Source organism: Cydia fagiglandana, chromosome 25 (genome assembly GCF_963556715.1).
Source record: "Cydia fagiglandana chromosome 25, ilCydFagi1.1, whole genome shotgun sequence".
Taxonomy (NCBI): Eukaryota; Metazoa; Arthropoda; class Insecta; order Lepidoptera; family Tortricidae; genus Cydia; species Cydia fagiglandana.
Window position 1 is genome coordinate 1,014,490 of NC_085956.1, and position 22,086 is coordinate 1,036,575.

The 22,086-nt window shown below is 41.8% G+C and overlaps 2 protein-coding genes across 3 annotated transcripts in view; one reads left to right on the forward strand and one right to left on the reverse strand.

Annotated features, from left to right (window-relative positions):
* Positions 1-3,421, reverse strand: part of LOC134677009 (protein daughterless) — a 175,908-nt gene extending 172,487 nt beyond the window's left edge. For both annotated transcript variants that reach the window (XM_063535414.1, XM_063535415.1), the window contains exon 1: positions 3,317-3,421. In XM_063535414.1, the coding sequence (XP_063391484.1) occupies positions 3,317-3,398 (82 nt within the window). In that variant the 5' untranslated portion in view covers positions 3,399-3,421. The remainder of the gene's footprint in view (positions 1-3,316) is intronic.
* Positions 3,422-3,758: 337 nt separating this feature from the next.
* LOC134677136 (ATP-dependent zinc metalloprotease YME1L) lies at positions 3,759-20,633 on the forward strand. The gene is made up of 15 exons (XM_063535594.1): positions 3,759-3,958; positions 4,047-4,530; positions 5,177-5,329; positions 6,064-6,196; positions 7,748-7,850; positions 9,152-9,362; positions 10,235-10,335; positions 11,222-11,350; positions 12,347-12,510; positions 13,047-13,212; positions 15,694-15,877; positions 16,343-16,488; positions 17,006-17,112; positions 17,604-17,772; positions 20,457-20,633. Exons 1-14 carry the CDS (start codon positions 3,923-3,925, stop codon positions 17,764-17,766), a joined length of 2,280 nt encoding a protein of 759 aa, XP_063391664.1. The 5' UTR covers positions 3,759-3,922; the 3' UTR covers positions 17,767-17,772; positions 20,457-20,633.
* Positions 20,634-22,086: the final 1,453 nt, after the last annotated feature.

Below are 22,086 nucleotides of genomic sequence, written 5' to 3' on the forward strand. Positions count from 1 at the left end.
TTTTGTCAGCGACTCAGAGACGAATCGTGCTGTCCCTTTCTAATGTATGGCATGGCATTATCCCTTTCGGATATTTAGGTTTGTCAAAATTCAAGTCATTATCTTATCTGTGGTCGTGCACGCAAAGGGACGTCAAATTATGTCAACCCTAATAATTGCTCGGAGCAATGCTGAGCCGAACGGAGGCGAGAACGCCCGAAAGGAGGAGTGTCGCCCGGGATCTTATTTATTTCAAAATTACCCTGATTTCGAAATTATCCCAATGCCCCTTACTGAAAACCGCAACTAAATTGGTTGGTCGGTTTTGCAGATAATTCGGAACATTCGTGTGAACAAAAACTATCCTGAACGCATAAACCGTCTTTTCCAACGTGGCTAAAAGATATACAATTTTATATGCCATAGCCATCATTCAACAATATACCTTAACCAGTCATAATAGGGTCTTATTCAGGTCATCAGCACATGTTATAATTGTCGTAGAGCTAGCCTATTGAAATCAATATGAGTTGACAATCAGTCAATGTCCTTGTTCTCGTTTTTACAGTAACTTTAAGCTTTAATGGACTAATATAATGAATGGTACAAATATCAGAAAAAAAATGGCCAAGTCAGACCACGCAAGGCAGCGAATTCCAATTCTTACAAAAATAATAAGTGCATTCCCGTTGCCAGGGAGATTTTGGGATTATACTGAGCAACTTTTACTATGGGACCAACTCCGAAATAGCGAAATTCCCCTCTTTCTATGACATTTGGGTTAAAGGGCTGGCATCCAGGGCATAAAATACCATTAAAAAAAAAATTGACAAATATCTAGGGATTGACAGGGCAAGCTAAACTGGTGCCATATTCTAAATATTTACTTCGACCCCATTATGTCAAGGAGACCGTGTTAGTTTTAATCCTTTCGATATTAATGTTAACATAAATTATTCAGTTGATGATGAGTCAGTGTCTTTGGCTGTTGCATCTGTTTTGTTTTTGTTTTGTTTTAGCCTTTATTTTTCCTTAAATAGTATTTCATTATGATGTTGTTGTTTATTTTACTATATTAAGGACCCCTTTCGGGTATAGGCCTCCTCCATATCTTTCCACCTTTTTCGGTCTTTTGCCGTGATCAGCCAATTTTCTCGGGCTTAAGACTTAAAGGCTGTTGCATCTATTACAAACAATTAAGATATTTATGGAGACTATGTGAGGTTGCTGACAAGGCTAGAAAACTGCCAGGCTCAAATGGGACTGGGCTAGTCATTCCTACCGCATGCATCCTGAGAGGTGGGCTAGCTTAGCCACCAAGTGGATGCCGGTAGAGGGACATGGACGCGGCAGGCCTAAACGGACAGCTTCCTGAATAACTGGCCGAAGGAAACACCAAATCGGTAGTCATGGAATTAAGGGGAGATGCCTTTGCCCAGCAGTGGGACACTCAAATAGGCTAAGAAAAAAAAATGAGGTGACAGGAAAAGAGCAGAGAACAGAGAACTACAGGGGAGTAGTAGTTGTAGAGCTTAAGGTTGCCTTTCCACAGAGGCGGAGATGAGGAAAGATGAAAAAAGTGCTGGAATCAACCAATAGCATTGGTTGATACCTACACATATCCTCTTATCTCCGCATTAGTGAAAAGGTAGACTAACAAGGCATTTTACATAGTCAGCAGGGAGTGACAAGTTATACATAGACTTTGATCTATAAATCTATGTTGTTATTTGTGTTTTTTTTTTGTTTATTTGGTGGTTAACTGGTAAAACTATAATAAACCTTAATTCAATGTATTAAAGGCCATTTTAAAATGTATTTACATGTGACAAAGTAAAAAATACAATACCATGATATTAGGAAATCTAGAAAGAAATCTACTGAATAGTAGGCATGTTGAAAAATGTTTTCATATTAAGACAGACCAAATTTGTCAGTAACCATCATAGAAGGTAGGATCGCATAGAAGTGGTATACGCGTGCCTCCATGAGGGACAAAACATATGCAAATGCGACACTGTGATTGGTCGAATTCATTTGTTGCCCACCATTCGCCATACTAATAAAAAGGTGGGGAAACTGGGGAACAAACAAAAAGTGAGACTGTGACAAGGACAAGCAATAATACCGCTTTCTCTGCTACTCCTACTGAAAGATACATAAGACTATCTCGTTCTGTCAGTTACCCCCACCACTCATGCCAGATCCAGGTATATCCTAGATTCATGGTAACCATAGAATGAAAAAAAAACTTCATCTGTCCCTTTCATTGGAGGGATACACTCTGGCACACCACAGTACAAAAAGGTGGCAAATTTTAAAAAAAATAGTTTCCATAGAGAATTTGAATTATGTGCCTTTTCCTACTGACAAAATGGGCGTGTTTGAGTATAATACTACAATATGAAAAAGACAGAGTAGTACAATTACAGAGAATAATACAAATTAACTAAAATAAAACAAAGAGGAAAAGGCAAAGGTTGCGAAATTATACAGCCCATTTAAAAATTATGATCCATAAAACAAATCCATTGTTTATCTCTGCCCAGCCAGCAACAATAAATCAAACAAGTAGATAAGTATCCATAAATAAAGTTTCGATATTTTTGTTCGGCATTAGAATAATGAAACCGCTTGTATATTTTTTTAAAGTTTGTTTATGACTTCTCGACTATTAGTACGTAACTAAGTCTATGCATACTATAGCGTCCGACATTCGCGTCTCTAGTCCGAGCGTACGATGAGTAAATAAACAAATTCATACCGTAAACATGGGCATAAAGAGAACATAAAAACGGCAATTCGCCATCTATGTATCAATATACCCTAGAAACGACTCCATCGTCTCCGTCCCAAGCGAGAATGCATAGACAGAATACATAATTTAAACATGAATTTTCGGCAGTTTTAATAATACTGCCGGTTAATAAAGCCTAGTTTACCTGCTGGAAGCGTCAGAGTTTACGTCAAAGTAAATAAAACTCGCAAAACAATTCAGCTTTGCTCTGAAAACCAACAGAGACACAATGGTAAGGCACATTTTGACAATACACTCTGCGATCAAAACATAGCCTTTTCAGGCTTACAAACCCGTGTAGAAACCTTTTTGATGATCATATCACCTTCATTGACTAATGCATATACTAAAATTATTCATTTCAACCACGTGAGGTGATGATTTTGGGCGTATTTTGAAAAAATGCTGTTGAGTTTCAATACTGAAAATGGCATAACACGCAAACACTTTGGTCCAATTTCACAATGAAACACTTCACTTGACCGCGAAAGTTAAATCGAGAAACGCGAGACGATCCACGGTATGCATTTTTTCACTCACCTTGTTGTTTATTCGCTATTTTATTGAAACAGTTTTGAAAAACTTCATATAAATGCATAGGCTCGTCATCGCTCGTCGCCATTTTGGATTTTACTGCCAAATATATCACAGACAATGTAGAGGTTAATTACCCATTCAAAAAAGTTTTATTTCATGTGTCTATGCATTCAAAAAATACGAGTTGTAAAAAATCAAGATTTGAATTAATCTTTCAGTAATGAAATATTTTTATATTGAAATAAAACTAATATTTTCATCCAAATTCTTTTTCCGTTCAATCTGAAAAGTCATGAAGTAAATTTTTAAACAAAATTTAAACGTTATTCTCTCTTTTTTAGCCTCTGATAATGTTTAGTAACAATTCTTTATATTAATATATGACTTGTAAAAATAAATACATCAATAATTCGTTTACTTAATCAATCTTTTTGTCGAAAAATTTAGTAGTGGCATCATAAAATTCTTATTCAAGTCTGACCCATAGAGGTCATAGAAGAAAAGAAAATGTGTCTGTTCGCCATATTTTGCTACGAAAATTAAGTTTGACGTAAGAGCCTACAAAATTTTCGAGTGCACTCGCTAAACACAAATCCAGCTACATGTAACATGTTCTCACTGAATTCCATAAACACCCAAAATCAGGTAAAGTATTCCCGAAATTGTATAATAAGTATAATCTGCTAAAATCGCGAATTTGTTTGTCATTATCATAACCTTTGTATCGTTGCAGATTTTAGTTAGTTTTAACCAACTATCGGCCCGCTACTCCAGTGTTTTCAGGCACAGAAAGCACAGTTATGATAGAAACAAGAATGTTAAACGAAAAGAGAGCGCGGCGTTGACTTATGATGCAACAATTTGCAAGGAAAGCTTTGAAGAGGCGATCAAGAATTTGGACAAAGATGTCTTAGTGGAATTGAAGAAGGTGGACATCCGCTCGCTTGCATCATCGCCTCGCGTCTCAAGAGACACAGAGCGGTGTCTATCGCCTAGAAAGATCTCTTATGTATCAGCAGATTCCTTTGAGCAAAATAAAAATGGTTGGTCGGCCCAGCCTCCACCAAGAGGTTTTCTCAGCTTCACTGATCAGTTTGTGGGGTTATTATCAAGTAGTATCCAGCAGAGGGGCTTCGATATCCAAGTGCGAGGCTTCAAGACTGAGAGAGGGATCCATGCGGACCTGAAACGGAACCCGAACTTGATTAATAGACTGCGTAAGTTTTTCGGTCAGTATGAATAAGATAAATTCGTAGGAATGTTGACTAGAGAGATCAGTGTGATCTGTGTGAGTAATTAGATGAAAAAGTAGTTGTTATTAATTTCATTATAACGAACATGAGTTCTGTCATAAATATTTTTGGTAATTAACATAGCATAGCTAGTTTTTCCATAAATAAAATATAGCTAATAACATGAGAATTATGATGATCCAATGGTTTTACATCTCGGGCAACTTTTGTGGCATAGCAGCATCAAGGCCCTGGTAAATGTATTAAATTTCATCATAGGGGCCCCTAATTTTGTAATGCTAGGTCCTATACAGCTAACTTGACAGTTTTTTTTTAAGTGGGTTGGTAAGTGGGTTTTTAAGGAGCCCGGTCAACTTTGTGTGGCTCAGTGGCTCCCAGGGTCTTAACACTTTCATTTCCAAGCGCTCCATTTCCAATACAAATTGTACCCACACAATAAATATTGTATGTGTTATGTATGTACTTTATTATGTTATTATTATATTGTTTAATACACTAGCAGCTGAAAGCTGATGTGTGTATATCACTGCACTTTGTGGTATATTTATTTTTGTTTACTATAACTGTACAATTTCCGCATAATTCATTTATTGACATACCAAAACACTAGGGTTTGCAGCGGAGCCCCCCACCAGTAAGGACAAGCAGGCTTTGGGACCAGATGTGGCCCCGCGCCTTGAAAAGCTGCTCGGAGATGACTCGCCACTCACCAGCCAGCAGAAAGATAAGATCAAGATTGCCTTTGCTGAGGGATATTTAGCTGGTGTGTGTATTTTATAGCTTTATTTTAATGGCATTACTTCTTTGAGACTCGAGATACTTATATTTAAAAATACGAAAAGAATACAGGGGTTCAGTCAACCCATATATACCTCTGCCACGCATACGGTAATTTTACTCCATGTTCGAGTCGAAAGTGTCTTTGTGTGACGTCCGTGTCTTTGAACGGACCAATCATGGCACGGGACTTCGCTCGCCTCGTCCCGCGCACCCCCGCATTTTTGGCATCATCGCTTTTGGTTGCATGAAATAATTGCTCTAAACTCGGTCTAGAGGATTCCTAGTCTATGCTACACAGATACAGTAAATAAAGTATGTTATGGAAGGAAACATGTGAAGCAATACTCGAATTATAAAAACAATGACTTAAAAATGGGAGATATAGACCAGTATGCTAAATACTCAATAGTAAGGAGGGCCTTTTTAAAGGCCTTAGGGCGGCTAGGGGTTTTCTTTGGTTAGAGATTTTTTTTTATACCACCTTGGTGGCAAACAAGCATACGGCCCGCCTGATGGTAAGCAATCACCGTAGCCTATGGACCCCTGCAACTCCGGAGGTGTTACATGCGCGTTGCCGACCTTTTATCCGCCAAAGACGTTAAACTGCCGCGCGCGGCTACAGCCTAATATCAACCTTCGTGCATTCTGACAAGGTTGAAGATGCCACACATGATAGGCATGGCGTTCAAAGTATCAAGAAAAATGTTCGTTTTTTAGGTTCCCACCCGGACAACGCGCGCGGCACCAAGGCCTCCAAGTACCTGAAGGTGGTGCAGCAGCTGCTGACCATCGTGCTGTTCCTGGCCATCTTCGTCAGCCTCATGGCCTCCGTCAGCGGCACTGTGTTCCGGTAACTGTCTACACTAGCACAGGTTCCCACCCGGACAACGCGCGCGGCACCAAGGCCTCCAAGTACCTGAAGGTGGTGCAGCAGCTGCTGACCATCGTGCTGTTCCTGGCCATCTTCGTCAGCCTCATGGCCTCCGTCAGCGGCACTGTGTTCCGGTAACTGTCTACTCTAGCACAGGTTCCCTCGCTGACAACGCGCGTGGCACCAAGGCCTCCAAGTACTACAGTAGTTTCTCTTACTAGGGTTCCGTACCCAAAGGGTAAAAACGGGACCCTATTACTAAGACTCCGCTGTCCGTCCCTTTGTCTGTCTGTCACCAGGCTTTATGTCATGAACTGATAGATAGACAGTTGACATTTTCATAGACTGAGGTATTTCTGTTGCCGCTGTAACAAAAAATATTAATAACAGAATATAACAATAGTTATTTGTTTTACAAGGGGGCAAAGTTGATGTTTAACCGCTCGTGTTAATATTGATAGCCGAGCAAGCGAAAGATTCCAAAATTGAACCACGAGCGTAGCGAGTGGTTCGAAAAATGGAATCTTGAGCGTTGTGAGGGTTTCAAAGCACGAGGGTTAAACAAAATTTGCCCCCGAGTGAAACACAAAATTTTTCACCACACCAACCCGAAGCAAATATTAAATGTGAAATATTAAAAAAATCAAACTAAATCAAATCCAAATGAATGTTATTAAATATTTATCATCCAAAATCATCATTTAAAAGTCAATTCTACCAGCAAACATAAGAAAACAACTCAAAATTTGCATTTGATTACTTTGCCTCACATGTGAATAAAATGCAATTTTGCTATTAGTTTTTGAAGTGCAAAGTAAGCCTTTCCGAGCTGGTGTGGTGAAAATATTTAAGTGGGGCTCCCATACAACAAACGTGATTTTTTTGCCGTTTTTTGCGTATCTAATAGTACGGAACCCATCGTCGGCGAGTCCGACCACTGTCCGGTTTTTTTAAGAATGTGAGGAAATATGTGGCTTTCCATGAGGGAAGTGCTCTTAGTCCTTGCAAAAATGAGGACGTTTCTATCAGAAATTCTATTGGAATTTTAGATGGAAACATCCTTATTGCACTTGAAAAAATATATCGGGATGACAGATGCTACGAAAACTCACGTGACTATTTCCATACATTATTAACCCTGTCCTATCCCACGACCCTCCCTCATCACTCCCTATGTCTCCCAACGGCACAAATTTGTGACCAAAATGGCGACTCGCGCAACTCCCAAGTTCTGCGAGACTACTGAACTCCGTATATCCCATGAGTAAATTTGACACCGAACCAGAAAGTGAGTTCAATTGAATATAAACCTTGTGAGCTCACTAATAACGTTTCAAATTGGGTAAAGAATTCGGGTATACATTTGAACCGTTGGGAAATGTCGGGAAGAAAGTCGCTCAAGGTCGTGGGAGCTTCGTAAATTTTATTTTGGTCACAAAGTTGTGCCTGTGAAAGTGGACAGGTTAAGTTTCGATTGGCGTTTCAAAAGTAGTTTACTTGAATAATCAGTCTACTATCCCTTTCGAGCAGGATCCAGCTAGGCAACCAGGTGGAGGTGGACCCTGAGGACATCTCGGTGACATTTGATGATGTGAAGGGTGCTGACGAGGCCAAACAGGAGCTGAAGGATGTGGTAAGTGTACTGTCAGACTACCATCCCTGCAGGATCCAGCTGGGCAACCAGGTGGAGGTGGACCCCGAGGACATCTCGGTGACATTTGATGATGTGAAGGGTGCTGACGAGGCCAAACAGGAGCTGAAGGATGTGGTAAGTGTACTGTCAGACTACCATCCCTGCAGGATCCAGCTGGGCAACCAGGTGGAGGTGGACCCTGAGGACATCTCGGTGACATTTGATGATGTGAAGGGTGCTGACGAGGCCAAACAGGAGCTGAAGGATGTGGTAAGTGTACTGTCAGACTACCATCCCTGCAGGATCCAGCTGGGCAACCAGGTGGAGGTGGACCCCGAGGACATCTCGGTGACATTTGATGATGTGAAGGGTGCTGACGAGGCCAAACAGGAGCTGAAGGATGTGGTAAGTGTACTGTCAGACTACCATCCCTGCAGGATCCAGCTGGGCAACCAGGTGGAGGTGGACCCTGAGGACATCTCGGTGACATTTGATGATGTGAAGGGTGCTGACGAGGCCAAACAGGAGCTGAAGGACGTGGTGAGTGTTCTGTCAGTCTACCATCCCTGCAGGATCCAGCTAGGCAACCAGGTGGAGCTGGACCCTGAGGACATCTCGGTGACATTTGATGATGTGAAGGGTGCTGACGAGGCCAAACAGGAGCTGAAGGACGTGGTGAGTGTTCTGTCAGTCTACCATCCCTGCAGGATCCAGCTAGGCAACCAGGTGGAGCTGGACCCTGAGGACATCTCGGTGACATTTGATGATGTGAAGGGTGCTGACGAGGCCAAACATGAGCTGAAGGACGTGGTAAGTGTTCTGTCAGTCTACCATCCCTGCAGGATCCAGCTAGGCAACCAAGTGGAGGTGGACCCCGAGGACATCTCGGTGACATTTGATGATGTGAAGGGTGCTGACGAGGCCAAACAGGAGCTGAAGGATGTGGTAAGTGGGTTGCTCTAATAAAAAGGAACGTCAATGTCTTTTGAAGAAGCGTGCTCTTTCGTCCTCATTTTATTATAATACAATAACATAATGCAGGATAAAACAACATTGTAACATATTTCTTACATAAGCAACTTACATTACGATATTTGTACACAACATTATTAAGCTCTTAAACCTAAAAGTAACAAAATTGTGCTTAAAATTCACACCCAAAGTTTAAAATGGAGGTTAGAAATATGAATTTAGGCTGGGGAAGGTTGTTTTAAGAATTTTAACGCAGAACGAAGTTTAATAGAATTTACTGAAAATTGCTAAAATGTAGAACAATTTTTTTTTATTCTTTCCTTTCCCAGGTGGAATTCCTAAAGTCCCCGGAGAAGTTCTCATCCCTCGGTGGCAAGCTGCCCAAGGGTGTGCTCCTGGTGGGTCCCCCGGGCACAGGGAAGACGTTGCTGGCGCGAGCGGTGGCCGGCGAGGCGAGGGTGCCGTTCTTCCACGCCGCGGGACCCGAGTTCGATGAGATACTGGTCGGGCAGGGGGCGAGGAGAGTCAGAGATCTATTCAGTAAGAGTTCTTTTAACTATATAGACCCTAAGCAGGCGTGGCTCACTCCGCGATTTCATCGCTTTGCTACAGGCACCTACAAGTACATCCGTTTCACACCAATTTTGGTGGCTAGCCACAAGCCGCACGTGGCGCTGTCGCCACCTAGCTGCCATATCTGTCCTGATCGTAACAGACGCGTTTTGTTAGAAAGTGAGTCTTCTGTACCTAGTACTATTATTTATTCTGTGCCCTAAGCGACACGTGCACCATTCCACTAACCCGGGGTTAACCGGTTAAACCGTCAACTCAGTGTCGAATTGTACTGGTAGCCATGGTAACCCCAGGTTTAATCAGTTAATCCCGGGATAGTGGATGATGCAAGTAGCCCTAAGCCGTCTTTTCACAAGTTCAAATTATAGGTAAGTCACCGTAGCATGTAGACACTTTCAAGTCCAAAAGTGTCACATGGGCGTCGCCAGCTAAGATGTAAGTAGTAGTGAGTTCTCAAGCTGCCCAAAAGCGTATTTCGCGGTAGACCCTCTCTTTACTTCATATTGGGTATCATAGTGTAAGTTTGAACCAATTTATTTTGAATTATATATTTGGAACACCTCAAAATTTGAAATTAAAAAATAAATTGGCGTATAATCAAATCAAGCGCTACTTTACACTGTGATGTCTGAGATTTTTTTATTTGACTAACTTCTGATATATGTACAATAAAATATTAGAATGAAGCAGTCAATTATTGATATTATATGCATTCAAAAGATTTGGTCAATTTTTGAAGATATCAGAAACAACTTGACTGACCAACATTTTTACCATAGCAATACTGTTGTCACAAAAAATACACTGTCAAACTTTTTAATCTATTGTTTTTTTTACAGAAGCGGCAAAGGAGCGAGCGCCGTGTGTGATATTCATCGACGAAATCGATTCTGTCGGAGCCAAGAGGACCAACAGCGTCCTACATCCATACGCCAACCAGGTGAATATACTTATAACAAGCTTCATAGAGTTCATATGCTGAGTGGCCTTAGCAGGTACGAAATTGAAAAGCTTGATTATATTACTACATACTACTACTACTACACTTACTACTACATAGATATATACAATACGGGCGAAGGAGTAATGGGCGTGCACCCAGTAGATGGTTAGATGTGGTCTAAAATGCTACCCAGACTTCGCTCCAGGCAACGATGCAGATGGCCGAAGATCGAGAGGCCTGGAGAGCAGTGGTAGGAAGAATAACCCATAGGAGTCACAACCACGAAGAAGAAGACATATGTTTTCTCCACACCACCTCTTAAAGGCTCTTAAAGGTTCTTCAAAAAAACCTGGTCAAGTGCGAGTAGGACTCGCGATCTAAGGGTTCCATACATTACCCAATTTTTAACAATGTATGTTTTTATGTACAACGTGAATGAAATGTCTTTAAAAAACCCGTAAGGGTCGGATCAAAAACTAAGTAATTAAGTCCGACTCACGCTTGACTGCACATTTCTAATAGGTTTTCCTGTCATCTACATGTGACGTCCCCCGGCAAAAGGTACCTTATGGCGGATGGCGCTTACGCTATTATTAACGCCGCTCCAATGTTATTGCGGCGCTATGCGACGTAAGCGCCAGCCGCCATAAGGTACCTTCTGCCGTTGAACGTCACATATTAGGTAAAGAACTACTTAGTGTATTTTTTCAAAATTTTAGTAGTTTCGGAGATTAAGGGGGGGGGGGGGAGAATGGTCAGACAGACAGAGACGCAAGAGTGATCCTATAAGGGTTCGGAAATCCTAAAAAACTTATGAAATAGTTAATAGGCTGATGCTGTTCGTTTTTAATTTAATTAATGATCTAAATCTTTTTGTTCACAGACCATTAACCAGCTACTATCAGAGATGGATGGGTTCCACCAGAACGAGGGAGTCATAGTCCTGGGCGCCACCAACCGCCGGGACGACTTGGACCAGGCTCTGCTCAGGCCGGGACGCTTCGACGTTGAGGTATCATGTAGGACAGATGGACAGGCTCCACGAGAAAGAGGGAGTCATAGTCCTGGGCGCCACCAACCGCCGGGACGACTTGGACCAGGCTCTGCTCAGGCCGGGACGCTTCGACGTTGAGGTATCATGTAGGACAGATGGACGGGCTCCACGAGAAAGAGGGAGTCATAGTCCTGGGCGCCACCAACCGCCGGGACGACTTGGACCAGGCTCTGCTCAGGCCGGGACGCTTCGACGTTGAGGTATCATGTAGGACAGATGGACGGGCTCCACGAGAAAGAGGGAGTCATAGTCCTGGGCGCCACCAACCGCCGGGACGACTTGGACCAGGCTCTGCTCAGGCCGGGACGCTTCGACGTTGAGGTATCATGTAGGACAGATGGACGGGCTCCACGAGAAAGAGGGAGTCATAGTCCTGGGCGCCACCAACCGCCGGGACGACTTGGACCAGGCTCTGCTCAGGCTCAACGTCAAAACGTCAACATATAATATGTACAACAAAAATGTGTAGAACAATTGGACGTAGTTTAGGGAAAAGAACCAATCCACAAAAATCTGTTAGTAAAATTTGAACTTTCTGTCAAACGGAAAAGTCATTCATTTAAATGACAAAAAATGGATCTTTTACCCTAAACTACGTCCAATTATACTGGGGCAAACAATTTTACACTAGAATTGTAGGGACCTCTATTTGGGAAAGTATTAAAGTCAAATCAAAAATCAAGTAGCATCACAAGTACGAACGTTTCCGAGAAAATACGAAGGAAAACAATTATGCACTGCATATCCTCTCCTCAAATACAGACATCTGTACAGATATTTTTGGCACGTTGTTTCATGCGCTACTATAGTCTGTCAAACAGACAAAAAAAAAGAAAAAAGTCAATGAAAAAGAGTCAGTAGAAAAAGGCGCCAAATTCAAATTTTCTGTGGGACGACAACCCTTCGTGCCACATTTTTTTAATTTTATTTACAATTTAAAAACTTTTTTTTAAGGTGAACGTGCCAACCCCGGACTACGGCGGTCGCCGCGAGATCCTCGAGCTGTACCTGGGCCGCGTGACGGCCAACCCCGACGTGAACAGCGACGTGCTCGCCAGGGGGACCACGGGCTTCACCGGCGCCGACCTCGAGAACATGGTCAACCAGGCGGCGCTCAAGTAACTATCCTCCACATGTACACCGGACTACGGCGGTCGGCTTTGCCATTTTGAATAAAATCCAAAAGCTGTATAGACAAATAAGTTTTTGGCAAAAATTTCATTTTTGGTACAAGCTTTTATCGCCGACTGTACTTTTCTTACGACAGACTACGAATACTCATCGAGACATTTCTAAAAACCCCTAACACAATTAAGTTGCGTTGTTTCATCACAGAGTTCCTATGGCCACCTCCTGTCTCCATCATCAGATCAGCTCGATGGTACCATAATATTGCATTGTCATCCGATTTATACATGCATGCAAAATTTCAGCTCAATCGGGAACCGGGAAGTGGATCAAATTTAACTTGCAAAATTTGATTACAGACAGACAGACAACGGTCAGGTGAAAGAAATAAAAGCTTGTAAAAAATCGGTATCATTATCAACCATGCTCACAAAATTTCAGAAGAATCGGTTAAAAATGCCCTTGGTGAGGTTAGACTTATTACCAAAAGACCCCCCTTATTAACAAAATCATGTTTTGCTTGCAGGGCAGCGATAGACGGCGCAAAGACGGTCACAATGAAGTATCTAGAAGACGCCCGCGACAAGGTGCTGATGGGTCCGGAGAGGCGTTCCCGGCTGCCTGATGAAGAGGCCAACACCATCACCGCGTATCACGAGGGCGGACACGCGCTGGTAGCTTATTACACCAAGGTCAGTGGAGATTACTTTGGGTCCAGAGATATTCCAGGTCTGATCAAGGAGACAAGGTCCTCATGGGTCCGGGGAGACGTTCCCGACTACCTGATGAAGAGGCCAACACCATCACCGCATACCACGAGGGCGGACACGCGCTGGTAGCTTATTACACCAAGGTCAGTGGACATTACTGTGGGTCCAGAGATATTCCAGGTCTGATCAAGGAGACAAGGTCCTCATGGGTCCGGGGAGACGTTCCCGACTACCTGATGAAGAGGCCAACACCATCACCGCATACCACGAGGGCGGACACGCGCTGGTAGCTTATTACACCAAGGTCAGTTGACATTACTGTGGGTCCAGAGATATTTCAGGTCTGATCAAGGAGACAAGGTCCTCATGGGTCCGGGGAGACGTTCCCGACTACCTGATGAAGAGGCCAACACCATCACCACGTACCACGAGGGCGGACACGCGCTGGTAGCTTATTACACCAAGGTCAGTTGACATTACTGTGGGTCCAGAGATATTCCAGGTCTGATCAAGTACACAAGGTCCTCATGGGTCCAGAGAGACGTTCCCGGCTGCCTGATGAAGAGGCCAACACATCACCGCGTACCATGAGGGGGGGCACGCGCTGGTAGCTTATTACACCAAGGTCAGTTGACATTGTTGTGGGTCCAGAGATATTCCAGGTTTGATCAAGGTGACGACAAGGTCAAGGAGGCGTTCCCGGCTGCCTGATGAAAAGGCTAACACCATCATTGGGCAGTTTGTTGTTTTTTTTTTTAATATATCGTCGTTGTCAAATGTATGTCGTAAAAATGGCACTCCGTTTTTGTTAAATCACTACACCTTATAATACAAAGTCCCCCGCCGCGTCTGTCTGTTTGTGTGTTTGTATGTTCGCGATAAAATACTACTGAACGGATTTTTACGCGGTTTTCACCTATCGATAGAGTGGTTCTTGAGGGAGGTTTAGGTGTAGGCATATTTGTTAACCCGTGCGAAGCCGGGGCGGGTCACTGGTCTGTTATAAATTGTGGAAGTATCATTTACAATGACAATTTTATATATATATTTACGTAGTACACCCCCACTGTTAACCTTTTGGACGCCAATGACCGATATATCCGCACCGCAGGTCCAACGCCTAAGACGGTTTAATCGGTCACAGACCACGGAGCAACATAGACCCAAAGAGCATATAATCACTACGTTTTAAGAGTCGGCACTCTCGAACAATCCTCGAACCGAATTATGAACGTACATATCCCAACACACCAAATACAGGCTTAAAGATCTCGCATCCAGGCCATAATTGTTAAAAAAAACCACACACAATACTACCAACACAAAAAAAACAACGCTAGGGCTCGACACTTCCAGTACCTACTGTTTATCGATATCGATAAATGTGCGATACGTGCTGCTGTATTTACCTACAGTACTACTGTAACAGTACATTTTGAGAATCACGTGGATTAATAAAATAAAAGAACATTATATATATATATATATATATATAAACAATTTTATTTTACATGATAAAAATAACATAGTTTTCAAGTAGGCATATTACACTATGCTGAATTCGCGCGCATTCTTTTTTAATCTGGTCCCTTTTTATTGAAGGCACTGGATGGAGAATGATTTCCACAAATGAACTTGTTTCCATTCAGCTTTTGAATAGGTAAATAAATACGCCAAATCCTCATTTCCTTTTCCTCAGCTTTGCCCATAATCGACATCTGAAATAAAGAGATTATCGATAAATTGGTCGTACACTATTCGTGTCATAGGTTACTTAGTTTTTTACTTAAAAATACTTTATTCACAAAATATTTTCGTTTTAATCATGGATTGTACACGACTAAAACTAATAAAATTAGTAACTGTTAACGACTCAAAGTAAAAAATAAAAATATTGCATACAAACATCAGTTTACCGACCTGTTCGGATCAAGTGGAAATTTGGCCAAAAATGCGTCAGTAGTTAAGTTAGTCTTCTTACACACCCACTACAAACTTCACATTTCCTTAAAGATTTGGCCCCCATTTAAATAACAGCTAAAGTTATTTCCACGTTCACGACAATTCAAATGACGTTTGACGTTTTACTACCAATCATACCAACCTAAAGAAAAGTAAGTATAATACGTCTATGTTAAAAGCAAGTATGGTATGTGCCACCAAAATGCAACAGCAGTCATTTTAATTCGATAAGATTATTTCTATGCCTCAATGTTGGTAACAAGTACGTTCTTAATTTATCAAAGTATGGGGTGTCGATGGGCTGCATAGACCTACGTGCATATGCATAAAGTTCAATTTCAGTTTTGACACTTCGGTGACCTGGCGTCCGAGTGACAGCTTTTGTGTTTGACACGGGGTCGAAAAGGTTAACTGTACATCGGGGGACCTTATGCCTTTTGTAATAAGGTCCACTAGGAGTGTTGCCGTTTGTACAAAACTTAAAGGCCCCCTTGATTGCAGGACGCGCACCCCCTGCACAAGGTGACGATCATCCCTCGCGGGCCGTCGCTGGGCCACACGGCCTACATCCCCGCCAAGGAGCGCTACCACGTGACCAAGCAGCAGCTGCTGGCCATGATGGACACCATGATGGGAGGCCGAGCGGCCGAGGAGCTGGTCTTCGGCCCTGACAAGATCACTTCAGGTTAGTCATACCAAAAAGAATAGATAGTATAGAGGAGTCCTGTCGTTGTAAATTTTATAGTCACAGTACCTACATTTACCGCCATCTATCGACACACGACTAAAACTCAAAATGAAAACGTATAAAATTATCAAAAAATGTATATATATGGATAAATGATTTTATTATTTTTATATCATTTTGATCCATGTTCATTCACTGATATCTGTGTTAAAATTGTTAAATATGAAACAGTGTCGTCACGCCATCTAGCCGAGGATAGGCTAGAGGTGTGTGCGGCATCTATCCACGAATGACTTTTTCTTGATTTCCGAGGCACGTTTTTTCCTTAGACTTTATTCATCTTATACGAAGTTACATATGTCTTTGGTTATACTAAAGAGAATAGAGTGTATAGAGACGAACTGTCAAAGTAAATTATGTAGACACTGTAACTTTAAGTAATAAGTTTTGTATTATCTCCAGGGGCCTCATCGGACCTCAAGCAAGCCACCTCCATCGCACAGCACATGGTCCGCGAGTGGGGCATGAGCGAGCGAGTAGGGCTCCGCAGTATGGAGACCTCGAGGGGGCAACAGTCACACACGCTGGGACCTCAGACCAACGAATTAGTAAGACCTTGTTTCCTTAAGGACCTGGCCGAGGACCGCGAAAACTGGCGCATAGTCCACCGACAAGAGCCATGCTCTTAAATTATGATGATGATGTTTCCTTAACCTTTTGAACGCCATTTATTGGTTAAACGACCAAATACAAAACCGCCTGGATCAATCACTGAACGACCTGTGTTTAACCTACATTTTTTGATTACCTATGTAATGTTTTCATCTACCCTCAACTGGCTGAGAGCAAGAAGCCAATTGAGGGTAGATTTTGTTTATTATATTAGCCTTTTCATCCTGAATTGGTCGTTTGGAATTTTATTTTTGCATTAGAGTATGTCTCTCAATTGAGTGCGCCTCTTGGCAAAGGCCTCCTCTAGCTGCTTCCACTGTACTCTATCGCGGGCCACTCTCCTCCATCAAGTTTTAGCTCATCCTCCCATCTTTTGAGTTGGTTTGCCCTTATTTTACTTTTATTTAAAAAATTAAAGATACAGAGTATAATTTATTGTTGTTTGATTGTCAGGTGGACACGGAGATCAAGAAGCTGTTGACAGAGAGTTACGAGCGCGCGAAGAATATCCTCCGGACGCACGCCAAGGAACACAAGGCGCTCGCCGAGGCGCTGCTCAAGTATGTATACTAGTATAGTTGGTGTTTGATGTCCGGCGGACACGGAGATCAAGAAGTTGTTGACGGAGAGTTACGAGCGCGCGAAGAATATCCTTCGGACGCACGCCAAGGAACACAAGGCGCTCGCCGAGGCGCTGCTCAAGTATGTATACTAGTATAGTTGGTGTTTGATGTCCGGCGGACACGGAGATCAGTAAGCTGTTGACAGAGAGTTACGAGCGCGCGAAGAATATCCTCCGGACGTACGCCAAGGAACACAAGGCGCTCGCCGAGGCGCTGCTCAAGTATGTATACTAGTATAGTTGGTGTTTGATGTCCGGCGGACACGGAGATCAGTAAGCTGTTGACAGAGAGTTACGAGCGCGCGAAGAATATCCTCCGGACGCACGCCAAGGAACACAAGGCGCGTAATTTCATTACAAAGTGTTTGATTATTTGTCGAAATGGGACAGTCATCGGCTTGTTGATATAATTTCTTTTTGTATTCCCAGATATGAGACGCTGGACTTGGAGGACATCAAGGCCATAATGAACGGCGACAAGCCCTCGAGCGAGAAGAGCCGCTCGTCCCGGGAGCCCGCGCCGGCGCCGGCGGCCGCGCCCGCGCCCGCGCCGCTGCTGCCCCCGCACCCGCCGCACCCGCAGCCCGCGTAGCCGCAGGTACCTAAAACTCCTGCGTTCCCTACCAAAACTAACATAGGGCACCTTTATGGTGCAACTCGGTCCGTCTGTCACGTTGCTATGTAGGTCACTCGATAAGTTTTGAGATGCTTAAAAATTAAAAATGGACCGTATTCTATGTATATAAAGAGCAAATTTTAGAGAAAAGAGGTTGTCGATACGACCTTCTATGACCGTGACAAAAGGGACACAAAAATTGGTATAAAATTTTGGGGACACTTTTTTTCTTGTACTAGGATCAAAAGAGCTCGTGATTCTGAGATTCCGAGTAGAAGTAATATAAAATTCCAAAATCCAAAATGCGACTTTAAATAGAAATGCCCAGATACGACTATTGAAGGCCTGCCGGCCTAGCCAAGGTTACAATCGCTATCGCTTCGACATCGAAAAGCATTATGTCTCTCTATCACTCTTCCATATTTGCGCGACAGTGACAGTTGCATTTCGATCGCTACGGAGCGTAAGCGATTGGCATCTTGACTACGCGGCCTAGTTAGATAGGGGTCAACTCATGATCTTCCCTGTTTTACGTTAAAAAGCAAACATGTTGTAAGCGGTCGCCGTAGCTTAGGGGCTATTCATAAATTACGTCATTTCAAATTAGGGGGTGGGCTGGACATCGGATGATGGTAGATACACAGGGTCATTCGAAGCATGATTTTTGGATGATTTTAAGGGGGGGGGGGTCAAAAATTGTCAAAAATCGATGACGTAATTTATGGACAGCCCCTTATAGCCTGACGGGTTGTTGGTAAATGTATTAAAAATGGAACTTTACCTACAAAACCCAGGACTCCCAACTAATCTGTATATTTAGGTATTTAAAAAAGAGTAAATAAAATCTACCCTCAAATGGCTTCTTAAGCTTAGGGTAATGGAAACATTACATGATCAAAGATAAAGATAAAAGATAAAGATTTTTTATTTGCAAGAATACTTATTCTAGAATACAAAGGTGATGTTTTGTTATGTGGTATGTACAGTATTCAGTCGCACACAACGACATGCAAATTTTACAAAAAATATTTATATATTTACTAATTACTATTAAATATTGTAACCGATTAAAATTAAAATATTAAATGTCATAATAATTAATTAGTTAATAATAAAAATAGTTTATATTAAATACTTTCATGCAAATTATATTCTAAATATTCCTTCACGCTATAGAAACAGTGCTCTAACAAAAAACTAGTTAATGTTTTCTTATATTCCATAGCGTTTAGTAGCTTTATACTGTTGGGCAAGTTGTTGTAAAGAACTATGCACTTATTGTAAGCATTCTTCTTATATATATCTAAGTTGCATCGAGGTTGGTGTAGAAGATTCTGATATTGAGTTCTCTGGCTTGAGAAGAATTCAGATCTCATTTTAAACAAATCGGGACGGTTTTTTACAAGTAAACATGCTTTTTTAATATACATACATGCTAAAGGTAATATTTTTAATTTCTGAAATAGTGGTCGGCAGCTATCAATTACCCAGGCTCTCAATATTGCACGGACACATTTTTTCTGCAATATAAATGCTCTTTCGATATCTACCGAATTTCCCCATAGTAATAGCCCATAATTTAGCACTGACGATACCACACCGTGATAGGCTGTGACAGCTGCCTCATAGTTAACAGTATTTCTTAATTTTCGTATTGCAAAGACGAACCGATCTAATCTACTACACACCGCATTTACATGTTCCTTCCAGTTTAGATGCTGGTCAATGAATAATCCTAAAAATTTAATATTTTCACATTTTGATATAGATAAATTATTGTAATTGATATTTAATTGAATTGGATTACTATTATATGAGTAGAATTGAATAAAAAATGTCTTTGCCAAATTGATATTTAAATTATTTGTACATGTCCAATTGTTAATGTCAGCTAGTGCATTATTTACAATAGTCTCATATGTCTCAACTTTCTCACCCCTTATGAGTAAAGTTGTGTCATCTGCAAAAAGTATACATTTATGCGAGATAGCCCGAGGTAGATCATTGACGTATACCAAAAATAATAGCGTAGCGTAAATAACGTAGGTTAAAGTCAGGTCTTTCAGTGACAGATCCAGGTGGTTTTGTATTTGGTTGGTTAATCAATAAACATTATAACTACCCGAAAATTAACAAATTATTTACTTTCATTTAAATACCTAAAGATACAAAGTATAATAGTTATTTGTTTCACTCGGGGGCAAAGTTGTTGTTTAACCGCTCGTGCTAATATTGATACCCGAGCAAGCGAAAGATTCCAAAATTGAACCACGAGCATAGCGAGTGGTTCGAAAAATGGAATCTTGAGCGTTGCGAGGGTTTCAAAGCACGAGGGTTAAACTAAATTTGCCCCCGAGTGAAACACAAAATTTTTCACCACACCAACCCGAAGCAAATATTAAATGTAAAATATCAAACAAAATCAAAACAAATCAAATCCAAATGAATGTTATTAAATATTTATCATCCAAAATCATCATTTAAAAGTCAATTCTACCAGCAAACATAAGAAAACAATTCAAAATTTGCATTTGATTACTTTGCCTCACATGTGGATAAAATGCAACTTTGCTATTCGTTTTCAAAGTGCAAAGTAAGCCTTTCCGAGCTGGTGTAGTGAAAACATATTTACTCCATTCATCATAAAACTTAATTATTTGTTGCAGCCGGGCCACATCGCAGCTGGAGGGACGTTAGAAGTGTCTTTGAAAATTTTGCAGGCGCCACATAAAGCTTCCAAATCGATAAAAATAAGCAAAACTTAAAACTGACACCACGCTGGTGGAACAGCAGATGTAACCATTAATTATTAAGGACTGATATTACATATTCATATTATTTCATCTTGGTTTTTATTTAGACTAAAAAAACCGGGCAAGTGCGAGTCGCACTCGCGCACGAAGGGTTCCGTACCATAAAGCAAAAAAAAAAAACGGAAAAAATGCAAAAAGAAAACGGTCACCCATCTAAGTACTGACCACGCCCGACGTTGCTTAACTTTGGTCAAAAATCACGTTTGCTGTATGGGAGCCCCACTTAAATCTTTATTTTATTCTGTTTTTAGTATTTGTTGTTATAGCGGCAACAGAAATACATCATCTGTGAAAATTTCAACTGTCTAGCTATCACGGTTCGTGAGATACAGCCTGGTGACAGACGGACGGACGGACGGACGGACAGCGAAGTCTTAGTAATAGGGTCCCGTTTTACCCTTTGGTTACGGAACCCTAAAAAATTTGTATAGACGCGGATAGTCAAAGCCTTAGTCAAAGCCATGAATCTAGTATTAAACTGGATTGTGCATGAGTGGTGGGGATAACTGACAGAACGGGATAGTCTTATGTATCTTTCAGTAGGAGTAGCAGCGAAAGCGCTATTATTGTTTGTCACAGTCTCACATATTTTTTGTTCCCCACCATAAATTTAGTATGGATTATGGTGGGCAACAAATAAATTCGACCAATCATAGTTGTCGTAGTAATCATATAGTAGAAGAGCCGGCCGCAAATTTTCTAACCGACTTGATACCACGATGAAATGCACAATGTTTTCCCATAAAAGTGATGCTAAGTCCGAATTCGATAGTCTGCCACGGCGGAACTTGCCGAAAGTACGAAAAAGAAGGCCACTTCCGGTGCGAAAAAAGGGGGCTGATTTAACCCATCTGATACCGAAATAATAGTTATGGCAGCAGTTAGAAATTTACATGTAGACACATAAAAGCGAAGTCTGCCAGTATTTTTTTTGCCGGAAGTGCTTGGCAGACGCTCTCAAAGGTGGCCAACGGGACCCCTAATTTAACCCATCTGATACCACCATGAAACCAATTCCAGTCGGTAGGTATGAACCCTCATGTCAGGAATATATAAGTCTGCCAAGGCTTTTCCTGCCGAAACACCTTGGCAGACGAGATTATGTAAGCAAGGTCGGCATCGGTTACCCCACACTAACCCATCTGATACCACCATGAAACCAATTCCAGTCGGTAGGTACGAACCCCCATTTTAGGAATATATAAGTCTGCCAAGGTTTTTCCTGCCGAAACACCTTGGCAGACGAGATTATAAACAAGATGACCATCGGTTACCGTACACTAACCCATCTGATACCGCCATGAAACCAATTCCAGTCGGTAGGTATGAACCCTCATTTCAGGAATATATAAGTCTGCCAAGGCTTTTCCTGCCGTAACACCATGGCAGACGAGATTATGTAAGCAAGGTCGGCATCGGTTACCCTACACTAACCCATCTGATACCACCATGAAACCAATTCCAGTCGGTAGGTATGAACCCC

Excerpts from the sequence above, each read along its gene's own strand:
- LOC134677136 (XM_063535594.1), top strand. The coding sequence starts at position 3,923 with ATGTTCTCACTGAATTCCATAAACACCCAAAATCAG. Across the intron at positions 6,197-7,747 it reads GTCAGCGGCACTGTGTTCCG|GATCCAGCTAGGCAACCAGG; the intron begins GTAACTGTCTAC and ends CCTTTCGAGCAG. Across the intron at positions 17,113-17,603 it reads CTCGCCGAGGCGCTGCTCAA|ATATGAGACGCTGGACTTGG; the intron begins GTATGTATACTA and ends TTGTATTCCCAG.